At 44.7% G+C, this 16,935-nt stretch overlaps 1 protein-coding gene across 1 annotated transcript in view; it reads right to left on the reverse strand.

Annotated features, from left to right (window-relative positions):
* Positions 1 to 14,920, reverse strand: part of ADGRF3 (adhesion G protein-coupled receptor F3) — a 40,519-nt gene extending 25,599 nt beyond the window's left edge. Inside the window, exons 1-7 of the mRNA XM_018568038.1 lie at positions 14,648 to 14,920; positions 12,542 to 12,712; positions 10,147 to 10,217; positions 8,432 to 8,516; positions 5,370 to 5,406; positions 2,536 to 2,700; positions 84 to 230 (exon numbers count right to left, since the gene is read on the reverse strand). Of these exons, the coding sequence (XP_018423540.1) occupies positions 84 to 230; positions 2,536 to 2,700; positions 5,370 to 5,406; positions 8,432 to 8,516; positions 10,147 to 10,217; positions 12,542 to 12,712; positions 14,648 to 14,920 (949 nt within the window). The remainder of the gene's footprint in view (positions 1 to 83; positions 231 to 2,535; positions 2,701 to 5,369; positions 5,407 to 8,431; positions 8,517 to 10,146; positions 10,218 to 12,541; positions 12,713 to 14,647) is intronic.
* Between the last annotated feature and the right edge of the window lie 2,015 nt (positions 14,921 to 16,935).

Below are 16,935 nucleotides of genomic sequence, written 5' to 3' on the forward strand. Positions count from 1 at the left end.
TATATATAGTATATATAGGGCATTTTTACAATAAAAGTTTTTAATCTTACCCCTTAGCTGTGAGATATTTTTTGGGACCTCACAAAATGGAATGATGTCATCTTGTATGAACAGACAGGAGCAGAAGTTGGAGGAGTTGCTGCAAGGAGGGTAGGTGTAACACACGGTGATGTTCCAGCTGTATCCAGGGCTGCAGGTACACATCTTCCCTGTATCGGTAACGTTACATTCTACAACAAGACAGAATTAAGATTCTGGATTTGACTTTACTCCACATTGGTCATTCAGGAAAGATAAATTAGAAATGTTATTCTTCAAACATTTGGTATTTTTTTGGTCAAATGATAACTTACTGTTAGAAGAAATATCTCAAGTGTAAGGGGAATTCACCTGAAAGGATGCCGCATTGCCCATCAACCCAAACCCTTGAATTTAAAAGATTTGTATTGGCATAACCCATACTTACCCCCAAACCTCCCACTCCCCTCTAGAACATGTCCTGGCATTATTGTTTTCTTTTACCTTGCTCCTCCAGTATAAAACAGATTTTATTACCCAACAAGACTGCCTCCATAACCCTCTATATGACTTTATCACTGGGTGTGTAGAATTCTTGCAGGGGAGGCTGCTCTGTACATACTGATGTAGACCAGGGGTAGGCAAACTCCAGCCTTCCAGTTGTGGTGAAACTACCAATCCTATCACGCATCTGCCTCTGGGAGTCATGCCCGTAGCTGTCAGAGCCTTGAAAAGCCTGACGTGATTTGTCGTTGCCTGATGCAGGCAGTTCTCCAGACCTACATCTCCTAAGAGCCCTATACAAGGTGTGTGGCCAAGGGGAACATGTGTGTGGGCATAAACACTCACCATCCTTACACAGCTCTTGCTCACTAGTCTTACCTCTGGTTACTTCTATCTTCACCAAGCTGACACTGATTGAGGAATTGATGATTGATGGACGGTGTTTGGTAATATTGATGTGTACCTTAAAAACCTTTTAACATGACTGCTGTTGTAACTTTCCATGGTCACATTATTACCAGGTCTGTAAAATTCTTGTAGGGGAAGCTGCTCGGTAACTATCGATATAGGCAGCTCTCACATCTCCCAAGACTCTTTCCCTACACAAGGTTTGTGGCCAGGCCTTTGGACTTGATGGACCATTTGATCTTTTCCTTTCATCACTCTTCTAAAGCCAGGGCTGGATTTCCCACAAGGCCAATCGAGGCCCGGCCTCAGGGCAGCAGGGAGTAGAGGGGCGGCAGGGGTGTGGAATTCCTATCTCCCAACATCCAGGACATGCAGTTCTGGATGCCAGGCGGGTAGTTGTTTTCTACATTTCTCCCTGCTTTGGGCAAGGAGAGCTAAATGTACAGCAGGGAAGCCGTCACCTGTTTTATACAAGTAATCTCGGCGATGTAGCGGATATCACTTGTATGCAGCCTGCATACAGGGGATGCATTGAGGAACCTGGCATTGGGGCAGCAGAGAGAGTAAATCCGGCCCTGTCTAAAGCAGCAGCATTGTATTGCTGGGAAAAAACTATAGAACATTTCTATAAACTGGGATGGATGTGACAGGGGATAGGGATAGGTGGAGATCTGTAGTCCAGCTGAGAAGAACCAGGCCCGTGACTAGTGACACTGCTCGGGATTTCAGTGCGGCAGAGGCAGCATTGTCAGCCAATAGAAAGCAGTTAGGGACTCACTGGATTTCTGGCAGGATCCTAGATATTCTGAACCGGCAGTGGGAAATGTTCACAAATTGCAGATATGTACTGCGTATGTTGTTCATTTTTCCAGACATACACTTTAAACACATGGATGTGAATCATATGTGCGTGTTGGCCTTTAGACTGTGTTTCCACTGGATTTGCATTATGTTTGCTTGACATTGTAGTGTTTGCCCTGAGTCACATTCATCACATTCAAACTAATTAAAGGCATTTTCCATGTTGAGACAGAACTTAAGTGGCTCCTGAGCTTTGCTTAATGTGACACAACCTGTTTCATCAATCCTGATTCCCCAGACAGGCCTGTGGGAGACCAACCAACCAATCAGCAGAAAACAAGAGCAAAGTTGGCCATACACAGCTCGAATTTTGTCAGATTCCTGTGATTTGGCCAGAACTGGAGCTTTGGATGACCCTACCGACACCACCCAGCTCAACAAACCATTTTGAAAAGTGGAAGGATGTGGGTAGTAAGAAGTCAGCCCGATAGTTACTGCAGCCAATCAAATGCATCTACTAATTGGGCATTCTGAAAGTATTGGTGCATCCCTACTGTTTACCCTGGATCGGGGAATCAAGTGATTTCCCTCAAAAGAAATTGACATGCATGGCCAGCATAAAGAAGGCGACTTGTGGGGATCCCTACAGAACTACATCTCCCAAGATCCTTTATCTACACAAAGTGTGTGGCCAGGGGGACATATATAGGTTGAACTAGATGGACCTGTTTTCTTTATTCAACCTTACCTACTATGTAACTATGTGGACAGGCATAGATGCTCACCATTGTTCACAGCTCTTACCTGTAGTGATTTCTATCTGCACCACAGTGACACTGATCGAGGAATTGATGGGCAATGTGTACGGTAATAGTGATGTGTTCCTTAAACGACTTTCAGCAGCACTGCTTCCGTAACCCTCCATAAGGATGTCCGTGTAAAACACGTACTCATACGTGCTCCCGCTAGCTGTGAAAACACAATTCATTAATATTCTTATTCAGTATCGGTATTCCCGAACAAGTATTGTGCTTTGTAATTAAAGGGACAGTGTCAAACAAATGATCTTCAACAGTAAAGAGGACCTCCCAATACCTTCACACATGCACATGGATAAATATCTGACACGTCACAATATGTAGTAACAGTATAATTGTTGGCATGCCATTCATAGAGACATGGGTAAATCCAGGGTCAGATTTCCCACAAGGCCACCGAGGCCTGGCCTCGGGGCAGCAGGGAGTAGAGGGACGGCACAGCCGCCGGGCGGGTAGTTTTGTTCTACATTTTCCCTGCTTCGGGCAAGCAGGGCTAAATGTAGAGCGGGGAAGCAGCTGCTCGTTTTACCGCTCTCCTGGGGGCTTGGGACCACGGCACATTCGTTTAGGAGATAGAGCGGGGAGCAGAGCGGAGAACGTTCATTCTCCGCTCTGCTCTGTGTGAACACTGAGACAGGAGAGCTGCACTCGCAGACTTCCCATCTCGGCTGTCACAGGAGAGCCAGTACAGTGCTGTGCTAGAACTCCTGTATTGGAGGTGACAGGTTCAATGAAGAGAACCTGTCACCTCCAAATGCTATCACACAGGGGCTTGTTAGCTCCTGTGTGATAGCAATAAAGTTAAGTGAAAAAAATAATATTACATTTTTTTTATAAAAAAAATTAAAATAACGTTTTTTTTTAAAAGTACAAAAATAATAAACATAATTGATATTAAAACCAACCCTGCCGCCCCGCCATCTGGTCACAATTCTCCATTGGGGGGGGGGGCTTTGGCAGGGAGGGGGGCACAATGAGGAACCTGGCCTTGGGGCAGCAGAGAGAGTTAATCCGACCCTTGGTACATCAGCCATTCTCATGTATTAAACTGTGATTGACATTTCTGCCACTAGGTGGCAGTGTTTTTGTAACATTCTTCCTATTGGAAATACATGGTTAGGGTGTTATTTCCTGTCTCTGCATTCCTTTTATTTCCAATAAAAAAAGAAGAGCTCAGCCATGTGCCCAGCAACATCTTGACTGGTAAGAGTTGTATCTGCAGAAGCTTTCCAGCTATAATTTTACTAAAAGCTATTTTATCATTCCAAGGCAATCCTGAAGGTCCAATCAAGTGACTTTGCTTAGGCTGAGATAATGTGATCACTCTGCTGCAGGCAGGAGGAAGCATTTCCTCAATCTCCCCTCCCCCAGTGATCAGTCTGCTGCAGGCAGGGGGAATCATTTCCTCAGTCTCCCCTCCCCCAGTGATCAGTCTGCTGCAGGCAGGAGGAATAATTTCCTCAGTCTCCCCTCCGCCAGTGATCAGTCTGCTGCAGGCAGGAGGAATCATTTCCTCAGTCTCTCCCCCAGTGATCAGGCTGCAATATAGTAACTTTGTAGGAAGTCACAAGGTAAGTGGTTGCAGCAGGGGTTGACCTTTGTCAGACGTTTGGGGACAGCCAGGAACTGCGTAGGCACCAGGATTTTTGCTGGGCCATGCCTGTGCAGTGTGTATAGGAAGGCCCGAAGCGAAAAAATAAATAAATAAATAAGCGCAGGGCATACATGACAAGGTGTATAGGGGAGACAAGCTAAAAGGGGTTAACGAGGGTTCGGTCTAAGGGACATGGTCACTTACCTGATTGGACAAGTCGAAAGGTGAGGTGGGGCTTGAACGGTGGTCTGAGGAGGAGGGTCTTCTCAGCAGCAGTTGGAGATTGTCTGAGGTAGAGTGAACTTCCCTCCCGCCCGCCTAAGGATTTTTGGCTAGTCTGGGTAGTTATGCGGTTGGGGTCTTTGGAGGCCATCAAATAATAGGTGCTGGTGGTTAAGGTTTGGGGACCTGTCCTGGTATGGGTCCTCTATCCATCTATTGATATTTGGAGTGTATGCGGTCAGTTGGTGGTTGTCCCCGAGGCGGTCTGTTGCGGCTGGGGGCCTAACAGGTTGTAGTACTGCCGCAAGTAACGGATCAAAGGTGTGGCCTTCAAAGACCTGCAACTTTGTTCAGGTAATTCTGATAATTGTTTACATAGTATGTTTTATATATCAAAGTTGTTAATAAACGGCTGCCAAGGCCATTTTATACCAATCTGGAGCGTGGTCTAGTTATTACTTACAAGGACGGGTGGTGGGTGGTCTTGGGGGCTTGTAGTGAAAAAGAATGGGGACATCTATGCTACCTCAGTCATGGCGCAGCCACTTGTAGTCTCCATGAGAGGTGCATGGCAACACAGTAGCACCACTTTGTCTATGGAGGGAGTCATGGTTGTCACCCAGGCTGGTCTTCAAACATGTCTGCCTTTGTTCATCTCCATTATGCAGGGAGGGGAATTAGTAGTTAACAGCAGATAGCTTGAAAGGCAGATAAGACTGCTTTTGTACTTTCAGTTCAGCTTACAGGAAGTGACAGGGACGCAGCATTTCTGGCAGGATCAATAGGTATTTTCTGTACTTGCTGAAAATGAAATGCCGTAAGAAAGAAAACGAATGCCTCCGCCCCATCTAAGGCCTGGTAAGCTGCAAGACTTTTAAATTTTTGGTTTTCTGGTTTACATACACTTTAATAACTCAGACTTTGTCTTCAGTGAAAATAATTGGCAGTTTCCTATTTTAGTTTGTTACCCCAAACCCAATATAGCTGAGCCAATGAATACTTACTTGCTAGTTGCCTTCTGACTCTTTCTTCATTGCGTTCCTGGAAGGAAACAAGATAATAAGATAAAATACAGATTTCAAACTCATCACATTAGTCCCAGATGTACTGCCAGATGGATATTAAAGTGAAAAGGATTTAAGCTTTTTCAAATGCTGATCCTGCTTCTTGATGATTAAAAGTTTCAGTTTCCTGCAGAATCAGCCGGTCCCCCGGGCACTGGTCCTGGGTGTCTCCTTTCCCTTGCACGGTCCTATGGAGCCACCCTTGTGTGTGCTAGTAACCTGTGCGTGTCTCCACAAACACACAGGCACAGGAAGGTAAGCCACACTCCTGCTTCCTGCTCCCACTCCTCCCTTCTCCAAGCTAGTAGATGGAAGGTTGCCGGAGGCAGGATGTGGACAGGAAGTACAGGGAAGCCAAACAGAGAGAGTTGGAGCTGTTCAGAAACATGATGACTGAGTGCTTGGGCAAAAATCCTTTGCTGGGTGATGTATATTTGTTTAATCCGGATTCATAATTTAAAAAAAGATTGAGAGTTTAATACTACTTTAAAGGTAGTACATACTCTATATTAGGGATGCATCCACACCGGTTTTTCGGTTTCAAGTATGAGTACCGATATTTATATTTTGGTGCTCGCCGATACCGAGTACCGATACTGTTACTTGTACTAGCATTGACACCAGCTTCCTAGGCAATCTGGAAGCCTGGCGGCCTCATTACCTGCCACCGGACTTCTTGATTGCCTGGGAAGCCGCCTCCATGCTCTTTGACTGGTCCCATGCTGATTGGGCGGGAATTCGCATGGAGCCGGCTTTTTTCCTTGAGCAACAATCTGTAGGGAATTATCTATTATTATCAGGGATGGCCAAACTGCCGCCCTCCAGCTGTGGTGGAACTACGAATCCCATGAGGCTTTGCAAGATTCTCACAGCCACAGACATGACTCCCAGAGAGGGATGTTTCATGGGATTTGTAGTTTCACCACAGCTGGAGGGCCGGAGTTTGGCCATCCCTGATCTACACTGGCCACCAATGCAAGGGAACAATTTTTAACTGACTACCAATGGGTCACCTCTACATTGACCACCAATGCAAGGGGACAATTTACAACTGACTTCCAATGGGTCATCTCTACACTGACTACCAATGCAAGGGGACAATTTTAAACTGACCACCAATGGATTATCTCTACACTGACCACCAATGCAAGGGGACAATTTTAAACTGACCACCAATGGGTCATCTCTACACTGACCACCAATGCAAGGGGACAATTTTCAGCTGATAACCAATGGGTCACCTCTACATTGACCACCAATGCAAGGGAACAATTTACAACTGACTTCCAATGGCTCATCTCTACACTGACTACCAATGCAAGGGGACAATTTTAAACTGACCACCAATGGGTCATCTCTACACTGACCAACTCATCTCTAACTGACTACCAATGCAAGGGGACAATTTTAAACTGACCACCAATGGGTCATCTCTACACTGACCACCAATGCAAGGGGACAATTTTAAACTGACCACCAATGGGTTATCCCTACACTGACCAGTGACACCAATGCAAGAGGTAAATTTTCAAATGATAACCAATGGGTCACCTCTACCCTGACCACCAATGCATGGGGACTTTCTGTGTTTCCTTTATAATATCATTATTCATTACGTTTCAAGGTTATTCCTGCAAATGATTTCAAGGGTTCCCCTGGAGTAAAAAGCTTGAGAAAGTCTGGTCCCTGCCAACCTTTCTCAACCTCCTTACCCTTGAGGAATAATTCAAATAGTTTTAGGGTCTCAGGGAACCTCTACTAAAAATTATGACACCCACAGCTCCAGGTACGTTAGGATGATATGTATCAGAATTTTATCAAATTGTTTTATGTATTTTGGGCTACCTATTAAGAAGGGAAGAATCATATTGGTTAAAACTGGGGTATTATATCGACTAATGTATGTGACAATGATATTTATGAATTTTATGAATTGAAAACAATTTTATTTACAATAAATTTGATATATTTTTACGCATGGTTCGATGTATATCTCTCCACAAACCCTTTCTTTTTTCCCCTTTTTCTTTGCACGTTAGGATGACAAGTAAATTGTACAGAATTTGGCATTCATAGAGTATTTGACACCAAGACCAGATCATCTTTTAACATCCTCAGCTGTATACGGCAAAATTATTTTCAGTAATTGAATAACAACAACAAAAAGAAATGCAGATAGTTGGACATTGTGATGCGCCCTCTTATGTTGTTGGTGGTCATTGGAAAATTGTTCCCTTGTATTTGTGGCCAATGTAGGTGAGAGATCAATTCACCATTGCTCACTGATCCACAGCTCTGGCTGGCTTTGATCACGAAACGTCCCTAATGGAGTTTAGAGATTTCCTGCTCAGTATATAAATTAAGATATCTAAACACTTAGCAATGATATTATAAAGTGATGAGATGATCGTATTATGATCAACATGCTGAGCCAGAAGGATTTTTTTTAGGAGCTTTATTGACCTCGACTAGAGAAAACCTTAAAAGAGAACTATGGGGTAAGTGTTTTTCCCCATAGTTCTCTTTAGGGTCACGGGAGGACATATACTAGCGTCCTCCCATGACCCAAAGCTCAGTATATAGGAAGCTATTGCCCGCGATATACTGTGAGCGCGGCAGCCAGGACGGATCCCGACATTACTGTTGAGATTCGCCCAGCTGCGTGAGTGACAGCTGGCTCGTCCTATCTAGAGGCAGAGCCAGCTGTGCCCTCCCCCGTCCGTTCCTCCACTCAGCGCTGGAGGATCGGAGAGGGGAGGGGAATCATTGCGGGCAGGGAGACGATCGAGAAGTGAGCAGATTGGTGCATGTTCCTACTCACTTCCCGATCAATAGAGCCGACCTGTAACAGCTTCTTTGTCTAACTATGAGGATGAGGAAATCAATCACCTCATAGATCCCCTTTATATATTAGGGGTAGTTTACTTAGTTTTTAAGGAGCATTGGCGACCTGGCTCCTGGAATTTCTCCAGCCCTGGTCTACTACGGTTTATCCCCCTTACCTGGTCATTGCGTACAGGAGAATGCAGATAGCAGGATCCAGACATCACCAGATACAGGAATATCGCTGCAACAATGGCTCCCATCCTAAAGCACAGGGGAAAGTTATTATTGTAAAACCTCAATGTAACCAAACACACTTGCATGATTCTGACAATGAGGCCGGGTGTGCTGCAATGGGGTTTGCTGCAATGGGTTGACTCCGGGACCTTGGACTGCTGCAGTGGAGGTGGAGCGAGGCGGAAGGGACCAGTGTCAGACCACATTCACACTGAGCTGCATTTCAGCGCTGATTTGAGCTGAGCGACTTTGAGAGACATTGAGCTACGTTGAGCTACATTGAGCTGCAGTGCACATATTCTCGCACTACGTGGCGCTACTTTTGGCAGGGACTTCCTAGCTGCAACATCGGGCTGTATCCAATCAAAAGCGGTCTTGGTGTGACATAATTCCTCTTCCCGTTTCCTGCTTATGTTCCTGCTTAGATTTCTGTGCAAAAGTGATACTTCTGTAGCGCGACATAACGTGACAATGTTGCGCAATGTCGCCCACATTCGTGTGACATTGAGCTACACCATTGAAGTCTATCGGGGCCAAATCGCACGAAATCCGCCATAAAATAGGTCATGTTCAAGTGACAAGCTACAGGCGACATTGAGCTGTGAGATGTGAACAGCTCCATTGAAATGCATTGGACAAGCTACACTGAGCTACATTGAGCTGATCTTTGAGCGATTTTTGAGCTCAAATCACGCTACAAATCGCTCAGTGTTCAATGTGGTCTCAGAGCAATTAGAAAACCTGATGAAGGGGACCCTGCGTGACAGTCGGCACCAATAAAGAAGATGGATTATTGACACAAGTCATAGGTGTGCTGGTAACATTTATCATATATTTGAAGATGCACGGCACCATCCATGGCTATTACAGCACCTTCTTTCATACATAGGGGTTCTGGTAAGGAGTCCAGCAGTTCCTCCCTAAGATTTCAGTCTAAGAACAAGCCGGCTCGGAGGATCGGGTTTGGATCATTTTTCAATTTTCCTCCCTTGACCAAAATGAGCACTTAAAGTGACATTAAAGGATACATTTTTCTCCTCCCCCCAATGTTAATGTTAGCACTTACCTTAAATGATGTCTCTTAATCCGATCTTCTTCTTCTTTCCTGTCCTTTTCATCTGTCCCTCCAGCGGTGCGGCGGCTCTCCGATCCAGCGCTGACTTCTCTCTGTTTGCACTTCTGATCCCACGGTGTCTGCATGCGGGTGCACGCGTCCATAGACTTACCTTGCGCCTCTGCTCGTCTCCCGGCCGAGAATCGGAACTGCGCATGCGCCCGCCCCAAGATGCTTTGCGGCCGCCTGAACAGTTTCTCTGGCGGGAGCGCGTGACGAAAACAGGGCAAGTTTAAACCGCTGTTAAAGCGGGTTTAAAAAAACCAAAACTGTTTGCCTATATCTACTGCTTGCTAGCAGTAGATATAGGCAAAAAAGCGGGAGGGTTTAGAACCCCTTTAACCCCCTCGCAGTGCGGGCCCCACTGCAAGTAACTGTTTCCCCAGCGTTCTTCTTCTTAAAGGTCCAGCATGGGGGACAAGCATGGCTCCCTCCATAGATACAGTGAAGGAATGAGCGTACATAGGGAGAAAAATATGAGATACAGGGACGAAATCAATTGTGTAATCATGACAAGCAATAACCACATGGCTAGAATAGTACCGAACAAGTGATCGGCACCGCACAAACAATACAAAGCCCAGGCGGTGAAACGCGTGAGGGGCACTGGCTTGCTGTGGGAGATGTTCAAGGTGATGTACACGTTGCTTACGCTACTCTCTTGGATTTACTTTTTGAAACATGTTGGGACGATTTCAATACATTTTGGATGGTATCAACTCCGGATTTGTGCGGCTGATCTTTTGGAGACTGGTTTGAACAATTGGGAAGCGCACTGTAGCCTGCACCCAGAGTGTGGACTGATTGCAGCTGAAGTTAGAGTGGAGCGTTGAGTCTCTAGAGCTCTTTTGAATACAAAGTCCATATTTTATGATTTATGTATCATTTGTTAAACTCCATATCGGCCGTATATTCGCTGGTATCGTCTTAAAATCAGAGGAGTGAAAAGGCATCATCACAAATCATTCCAAGGCAGCTGCTTAGTTCAATGACTGCAAGGCTCAGATCCCATTCCAAAAAATCGTACTCCTTTCTAAAGAGTCAAACCCTAAAAATAAATCTGTAGTTCCGTATTGAATCTCCATGCGTTCTATCCCGCTCCTAATAACCAGATCCATCTAGAAGTTTGTAAACGTACTTATTGGAGATGCCCGTAAGACTCAGCCCTCACCCGCTGTCTGAACTACAACTCAACGTCTGAACAATGTAACATTATCATTGCTTGCTGGGAGCAATGCATGATGGGATGTGTAGTGTTAAGAAATGGAGACTGCATCACATCAAGCAGCAGGGAAAGTGAGGCAAAGCACACTGGGAATCTGGGAAGTTAATGGAAGTGATGGGCAGACGGAAGGCAGCGCTCACTGCAAAGCAACTCTAGTATGTGTTCCTATTACAATGCTGATGTTATAACAGGAGAGGAGATGCCGGGACTTTACAACTCCTTTATGTCTTGAAAGAGACCCAGTTTGGGATGGAACGTGTCGTTATTTTTTTGGGAGCATTTACGCTCATTCAAGGGAAGACAAAGATCTAGACATGTGCGATTCGTTTCGTTCCGAATCAAAATTCTGAGGAATTTTCCGAAACTCGGACATTCTGACACATCCGAATTTCCGAATCCTAATGCACCTGAATGTGTCAGAATTTGAATTTCCATTTCCGAATTTCAGATCCCGTCCGAATTGCGTTAAAAAATAAACTGAAAGCGGACATGTGACTTTTCTGGCCAATCAGATGTGTTTTTCGGTTTAATGCATCCGAATGGGTCTGAACACGAATTTTCGTTATGGCAACATGGGAGCCATATAAAATATATACATATAATACTAAAGCTGAGGCTCCCAGACCTGAATGGCACTCAGGATCCAAATTTCCAAATTGCATTCGGGAGCTCCTGGATGTCATTCAGGTCTGGGAGCCTCAGCTTTAGTGATATATGTATGTGGCTCCCAGACCCGAATTGCTTTCGGGAGCTCCCAAATGGAATTCAGAAATTCAGATCCCCAATACCATTGGGGTCTGGGAGCCTCAGCTTTAGTATTAATATCTGTATATGGTTTTCTGTGGTATTCGCAACAAATATTCGAATCCGAAACCCGAACCGAATTGAATTTTGGATCTGAATTTCAAAATATCTGAACCAAATTTTTCCACAGCTTACATGTCTACAAAGATCCCCGAGTATAGGAAACATCAAAATGTAGATAAGTACACTTGGATGAAATACAGAGTCAGCAGAAGGGATTTGGAATGGCAGCCACACTTATTTGCTCCATTTTGGTCTGTTAAACATACCATTGGCAGTGTTTTCTTGTACTTGTTCATCCTGCCAAAAATCTTCTGTGCTCTCTGTCTGCATTGTTATTAGTGAACTACACAGCAGCTTCCTACTATGTTATGGAGATGAAGAGAGGGAGAGTTGTTCTGTAGTCCTAAAGCACATCTAAACCCCAAAACAGAAATGTAATATGTTGCAGCTCACCATGTCTTAGATGTGATGGCTTTTTTCCCATGAACTTTTACCTGGTAATCTTGCAAAAAACACTTCCTGTCCTTGGTTGGCTACGCTCACTCCTCCAATCTATGCAGGGAGCAATAGTTGTCACGCTAAGCTGCTCTCCTCATTTGGACTACAAAAATGTCTTCCTCTATTCATCTCCATTACAGGGGAATTGGTAGTTTACAGTAGATAGTTTAGAAGGCAGATAAGGGGGCTTTTGTACTTTCAGTTCAGCTCACAGGCAGTTACAGGGACACAACATTTCTGGCAGGATCAACATCTTCTGTACTTACTGAAATATTCTTTAGTTTAAAAAAGAAACCTAATGCAGCCACCACATCTACAGGCTAGTAAGCTGTCCCTTCATGTCCATGGTTTTACCTCCATTGTATCCATGGAGGGAGTCATGGTTGTCACCCAGGCTAGCCTTCAAACTTGTCTGCCTTCGCTGATCTCCATCACATCGATGAGATTGATAGTTTGCACAACATGATCGACGAAGATACGATTTTCATTGCTTTCTTTTGAGGCCACTAGAAGTAACAAGGACACGTAATTTCTAGCAAGATCAACAGGTATCCTGTGCTTGCTGATAATGTTCCTAGTCTGAAAAGTGAAAACGAAGTTTGAGATTAACTCCATTCCAAAGACTAGAGGCCACCACCTAAAGTTGGTGGAGAAAAAATTCCAGCACAAGGGGCGAAGAAGGTTCTTTACAGTAAGAGCGGTTAAGGTCTGGAACTCACTGCCATCGGCAAGAGTGTAGATTTGTTCAAGAAACGTTTGGACAATTTCTTGAGGGACCGTAATATCCAGGGATACAAGTATCCCTAAGAATGAGATGATGCTTGGACCAATATGGGTTGGACTTGATGGACGTATGTCTTTATTCAACCCCAAATACTATGTAACTATGTAATGCAGCCTCCGCATCAAAGGACAGGCGAGCTGCAATATGTTACGTTTTTCTTTTTGGGTTTGGATAACCTTTAACACATGCCCTGTCCTAGGGTGACAACACTGCTCCTTCATAGATACAGTATAGTGCAGGGGTAGGCAACCTTGGCACTCCAGCTGTGGTGAAACTACAAACTCCACCATGTCTCTGGGAGTCATGCCTGTGGCTGTCAAAGTCTTGCAATGCCTCATGGGACTTGTAGTTCCACACCCAACCCCACCGGTATAATGATTGAGCGTTGTTACCCTAGGAAAGGATGTTTATAACAGGCAGGATCACCAGGAAAAGACAATAAAAACCTACAAAGAGAAAACTTATTCAGCCCTGAAATCTAAAATATACATTGCTACCTTTCTGTTCTTGGGTTTAGATAGAATTAAAGCCTTTGGATCCCCATATTGGACGTGCAACTGAAGAAGAGTTCAGCAATGGCAGCCTGGTGTCTCAGTACAGGATTCCTTTATATATCTTTATAGGCATTTTGATCGGCATTGAACAGACATTACACAGACAAGACTCGGTCCAACTCCAATTCTTACCTTCTAGTAAGGTTCATGTCCCATGCATGAGGATTCCGACGTCTTGGACGGGATTATCTCAATACATCTCTGCAGAGCGGAGGGTACAGAAGACATCACAGTGACACCCGCACTTATTTTAATAATGATTGGATGCAAATCAGTGCAAATTCCATGTCAAACACGGCAAAGCTCTCCCGTTTGGCCGAGGATGGATTGTATTGTGCTGCTCTCTTTACTTTGACGCTTAAATACAACTGTATACAGACATTTCCATGCAGATTTGAATGTCAAAAAACATCTTGTGGATGAGTCACATTTCTAGAAAAAAATACTATTGGAGATTTCGCCTAGATGCAGGACCCTCCAGCTACAACAAACTACACATCCTGTCATGCCTCTGGGGGTCATGTCTGTGGCTGCCAGAAGTCTATGGGCAATCTGGGAAATCACTTCTGGGAATTAAATTGCATTAAGCTGACATTCACTTTGCAATGTGAATAACCTCTATTTGGAGTAGGTTTGCGGTTGACTTAAAGGAGTAGAGAATGTTCTCTTTACATTGGTGGTTAATGGAGAAATGTCTCCTTACATTGTGTTCAGTGAAGGGGGTGTCCTCTTACATTGATATTCATTAAGAGGGCCAATTCCATTGTGTTCAGTGAAGGAGGTGTCCCCTTACATTGGTGGTCAGTTGAGAAATGCCTCCTTACATTGGTATTCAGTGAAGGGTCCACTTACATTGTGGACAGTGAAGGAGGTATACCCTTACATTGGTGGTCGGTGAAGAAATGCCTCCTTTGAAGAATCCACTTAAAGTGGCCAGGAAGGGAGGTGTCCCCTTACATAGTTACATAGTTACATAGTATTTGAGGTTGAATAAAGACATTAGTCCATCAAGTCCAACCTATTAGGATCTCATTCTAGGAGTACCCGTACCCCTGTATATTACGGTACACATTGGTGGTCAGTTAAGATGGAGTCCCCTTACATTGGTGGTCAGTGGAGAAATGCCTCCTGTGAAGGGTCCACTTACTGTGGTCAGGATGGGAGGTGTCCCCTTACTTTGGTGGTCAGTGAGGATGGAGTCCACATAACATTGGTGGTCAGTGGAGAAATGCCTCCTTTGAAGGGTCCACTTACTGTGGTCAGGATGGGAGGTGTCCTCTTACATTGGTGGTCAGTGAAGATGGAGTCCCCTAAATTGGTGGTCAGTGGAGAAATGCCCCCTGTGAAGGGTCCACTTACTGTGGTCAGGATGGGAGGTGTCCCCTTACATTGGTGGTTAGTGAAGAAATGCTTCCTTACATTGCTATTCAGCGAAAGGTCCACATACATTGTTTGCCAGCAAAGGAGGTGTCCCCTTACATTGGTGGTCTGTGGAGAAATGTATCCCTAAAATGGTATTCAATGAAGGGCCCACTTACTCACTTTCACTTACACTGTGGTAAGTGAAGAAGGTGTGCCCTTATATTTGTGGTCAGTGGAGAATTTCCTCCTTACAGTGCTATTCAGTGGAAGGTCTACTTACGTTGTGGTCAGTAAGGGATGTGTCCCCTTACATTGGTGGTCAGTGGAGAAATGCTTCCTTACATTGGTGGTCAGTGAAGGGTCCCCTTACATTGTGTGCTGTGAAGGAGGTATACCCTTACATTGGTATTCAGTGAAGGGTCCCCTTACATTGTGTGCTGTGAAGGAGGTGTACCCTTACATTGGTGGTCAGTGGAACAGTGAACCCTTACATCTATGCTCTGTGAGAGGAAGAGTGTCTCTGATATTAGAGGTCAGTAAAAAGAATGCATCATTTCATGGGGGGGAGGGGGGATACTGGGAAGAATGCTACCCTTGCAGACAGCTAATAGGATCATTGGAGTCATGTCATTGGCTCTTTGATGGCCCTTGAACTATGCAGCCACCATCACATGGGGGGGTGGGGGGGCTTGAGAAAATTTTTTAAATTAACCCCATAAATTACATCCAAACTATTTACTCTACATTTCCCTTTTTGCCATCCCCTCAGGAAGACTAAGAGAGAGAGAGGGAGTCTAAGTCTAGAGAGAGTGAGCTTCATACTCCATGCAGACTGTCCCAGGAAAGACTCAAACCTAAGCTCCTAGGTAAGTAAGATAACCTCTCAGCCACCATACTTCCCGGAATTAGACCAGAGAAGAGAAGATATTCAGCAAATGGCCAACATGTTTTATTGGCACAGCAAGTTAAAAGAGTTTTTGATTGTTTTTAGTAGTATACAGATAAATAATATCATTGTGATGTAAATTGTATCAGTTTTAATCAAAATATGGATCTTCCGGGGACCAGCGCTATCATTACATAATTAGAGTAGAACCCGCATAATATAGAAAGATAGAATTTTTATCTTTCAATATATATTTATTAATATACAAACTTATATTTGTTAATCATTATTTCTAACAGGTAGGTAGCACGATACAAACTACTTTGAAATTGATGATCTGAGCAGAATAAACAATCATACAGAACTTTGCCATGGTAAGACAGAGACTGTACGTCCCCATTTAGATACAGTGTGGCCCCTCGATTACCTGCAGACAATCACAACTGGACAGCTGCTGGCCTCCTGCCCGCAGGATATTGTATGAGTGTCATGGAGGAATTCATTTGATTGGCCCTATTTGCGGATCTGAATGGGTCCTGGGGAAGTGGAGTGGAAAGGGGGTTGGGTAGGCGAGTGGTGAGGAAAGTGGGGTTGGGTAAGGATATGGTGGGGAAAGGGGAGGTTGAGTAGGGGAGAAAGGGGGGGTTGGTTAGGTGGGTTGTGGGGAAAGGGGGGAAGGAGTTAGGTAGAGGAGTGTAGTGGAAAAGGGAATTCAAGGCAAAATGGGGGGGCATGGAAGTATTTTTTTTAACAGGAACTTGTTGCATCACTAATTGCGACCTCACTAATTGCGACCAATCAAAGCTAAGCTGTAGTGGATGGGGGATGTAAAACTGCATCCAGTGTCAGTATTATATCGGTCTCCCTCCACCTCCTCTTGATCTTTCCAGGGAGGTCACTGAAGAGAACAGCCGTGCTCCATCGGGGGGAATAAATGAGGAAGTCTGTACTGAGTCACCAGTTCAGACTCGGCCTTTGGGAGGCCACGCACCCCAAGCTCTCCCTTCATGCCTGACACATGGACATACTTAGCATGCAGTGCGAGAGCAGCTGATATACAAGCCCAAGACCTTCATTTGTGTGCACCTGGAAGACTGAGGACCTCTAGTGGTGCGGTGGGAGTAGTGCAGGAGACAGCGGCGAGGAGGAGGCGAGTATTGCAGCCAGAGTTTCTATAATATTTTAAACACTGTTTAAAGAAGAATGAGGACACACT

Source organism: Nanorana parkeri, unplaced genomic scaffold, assembly GCF_000935625.1.
Source record: "Nanorana parkeri isolate BGI_ZX_2015 unplaced genomic scaffold, ASM93562v1 scaffold1129, whole genome shotgun sequence".
NCBI lineage: Eukaryota > Metazoa > Chordata > Amphibia > Anura > Dicroglossidae > Nanorana > Nanorana parkeri.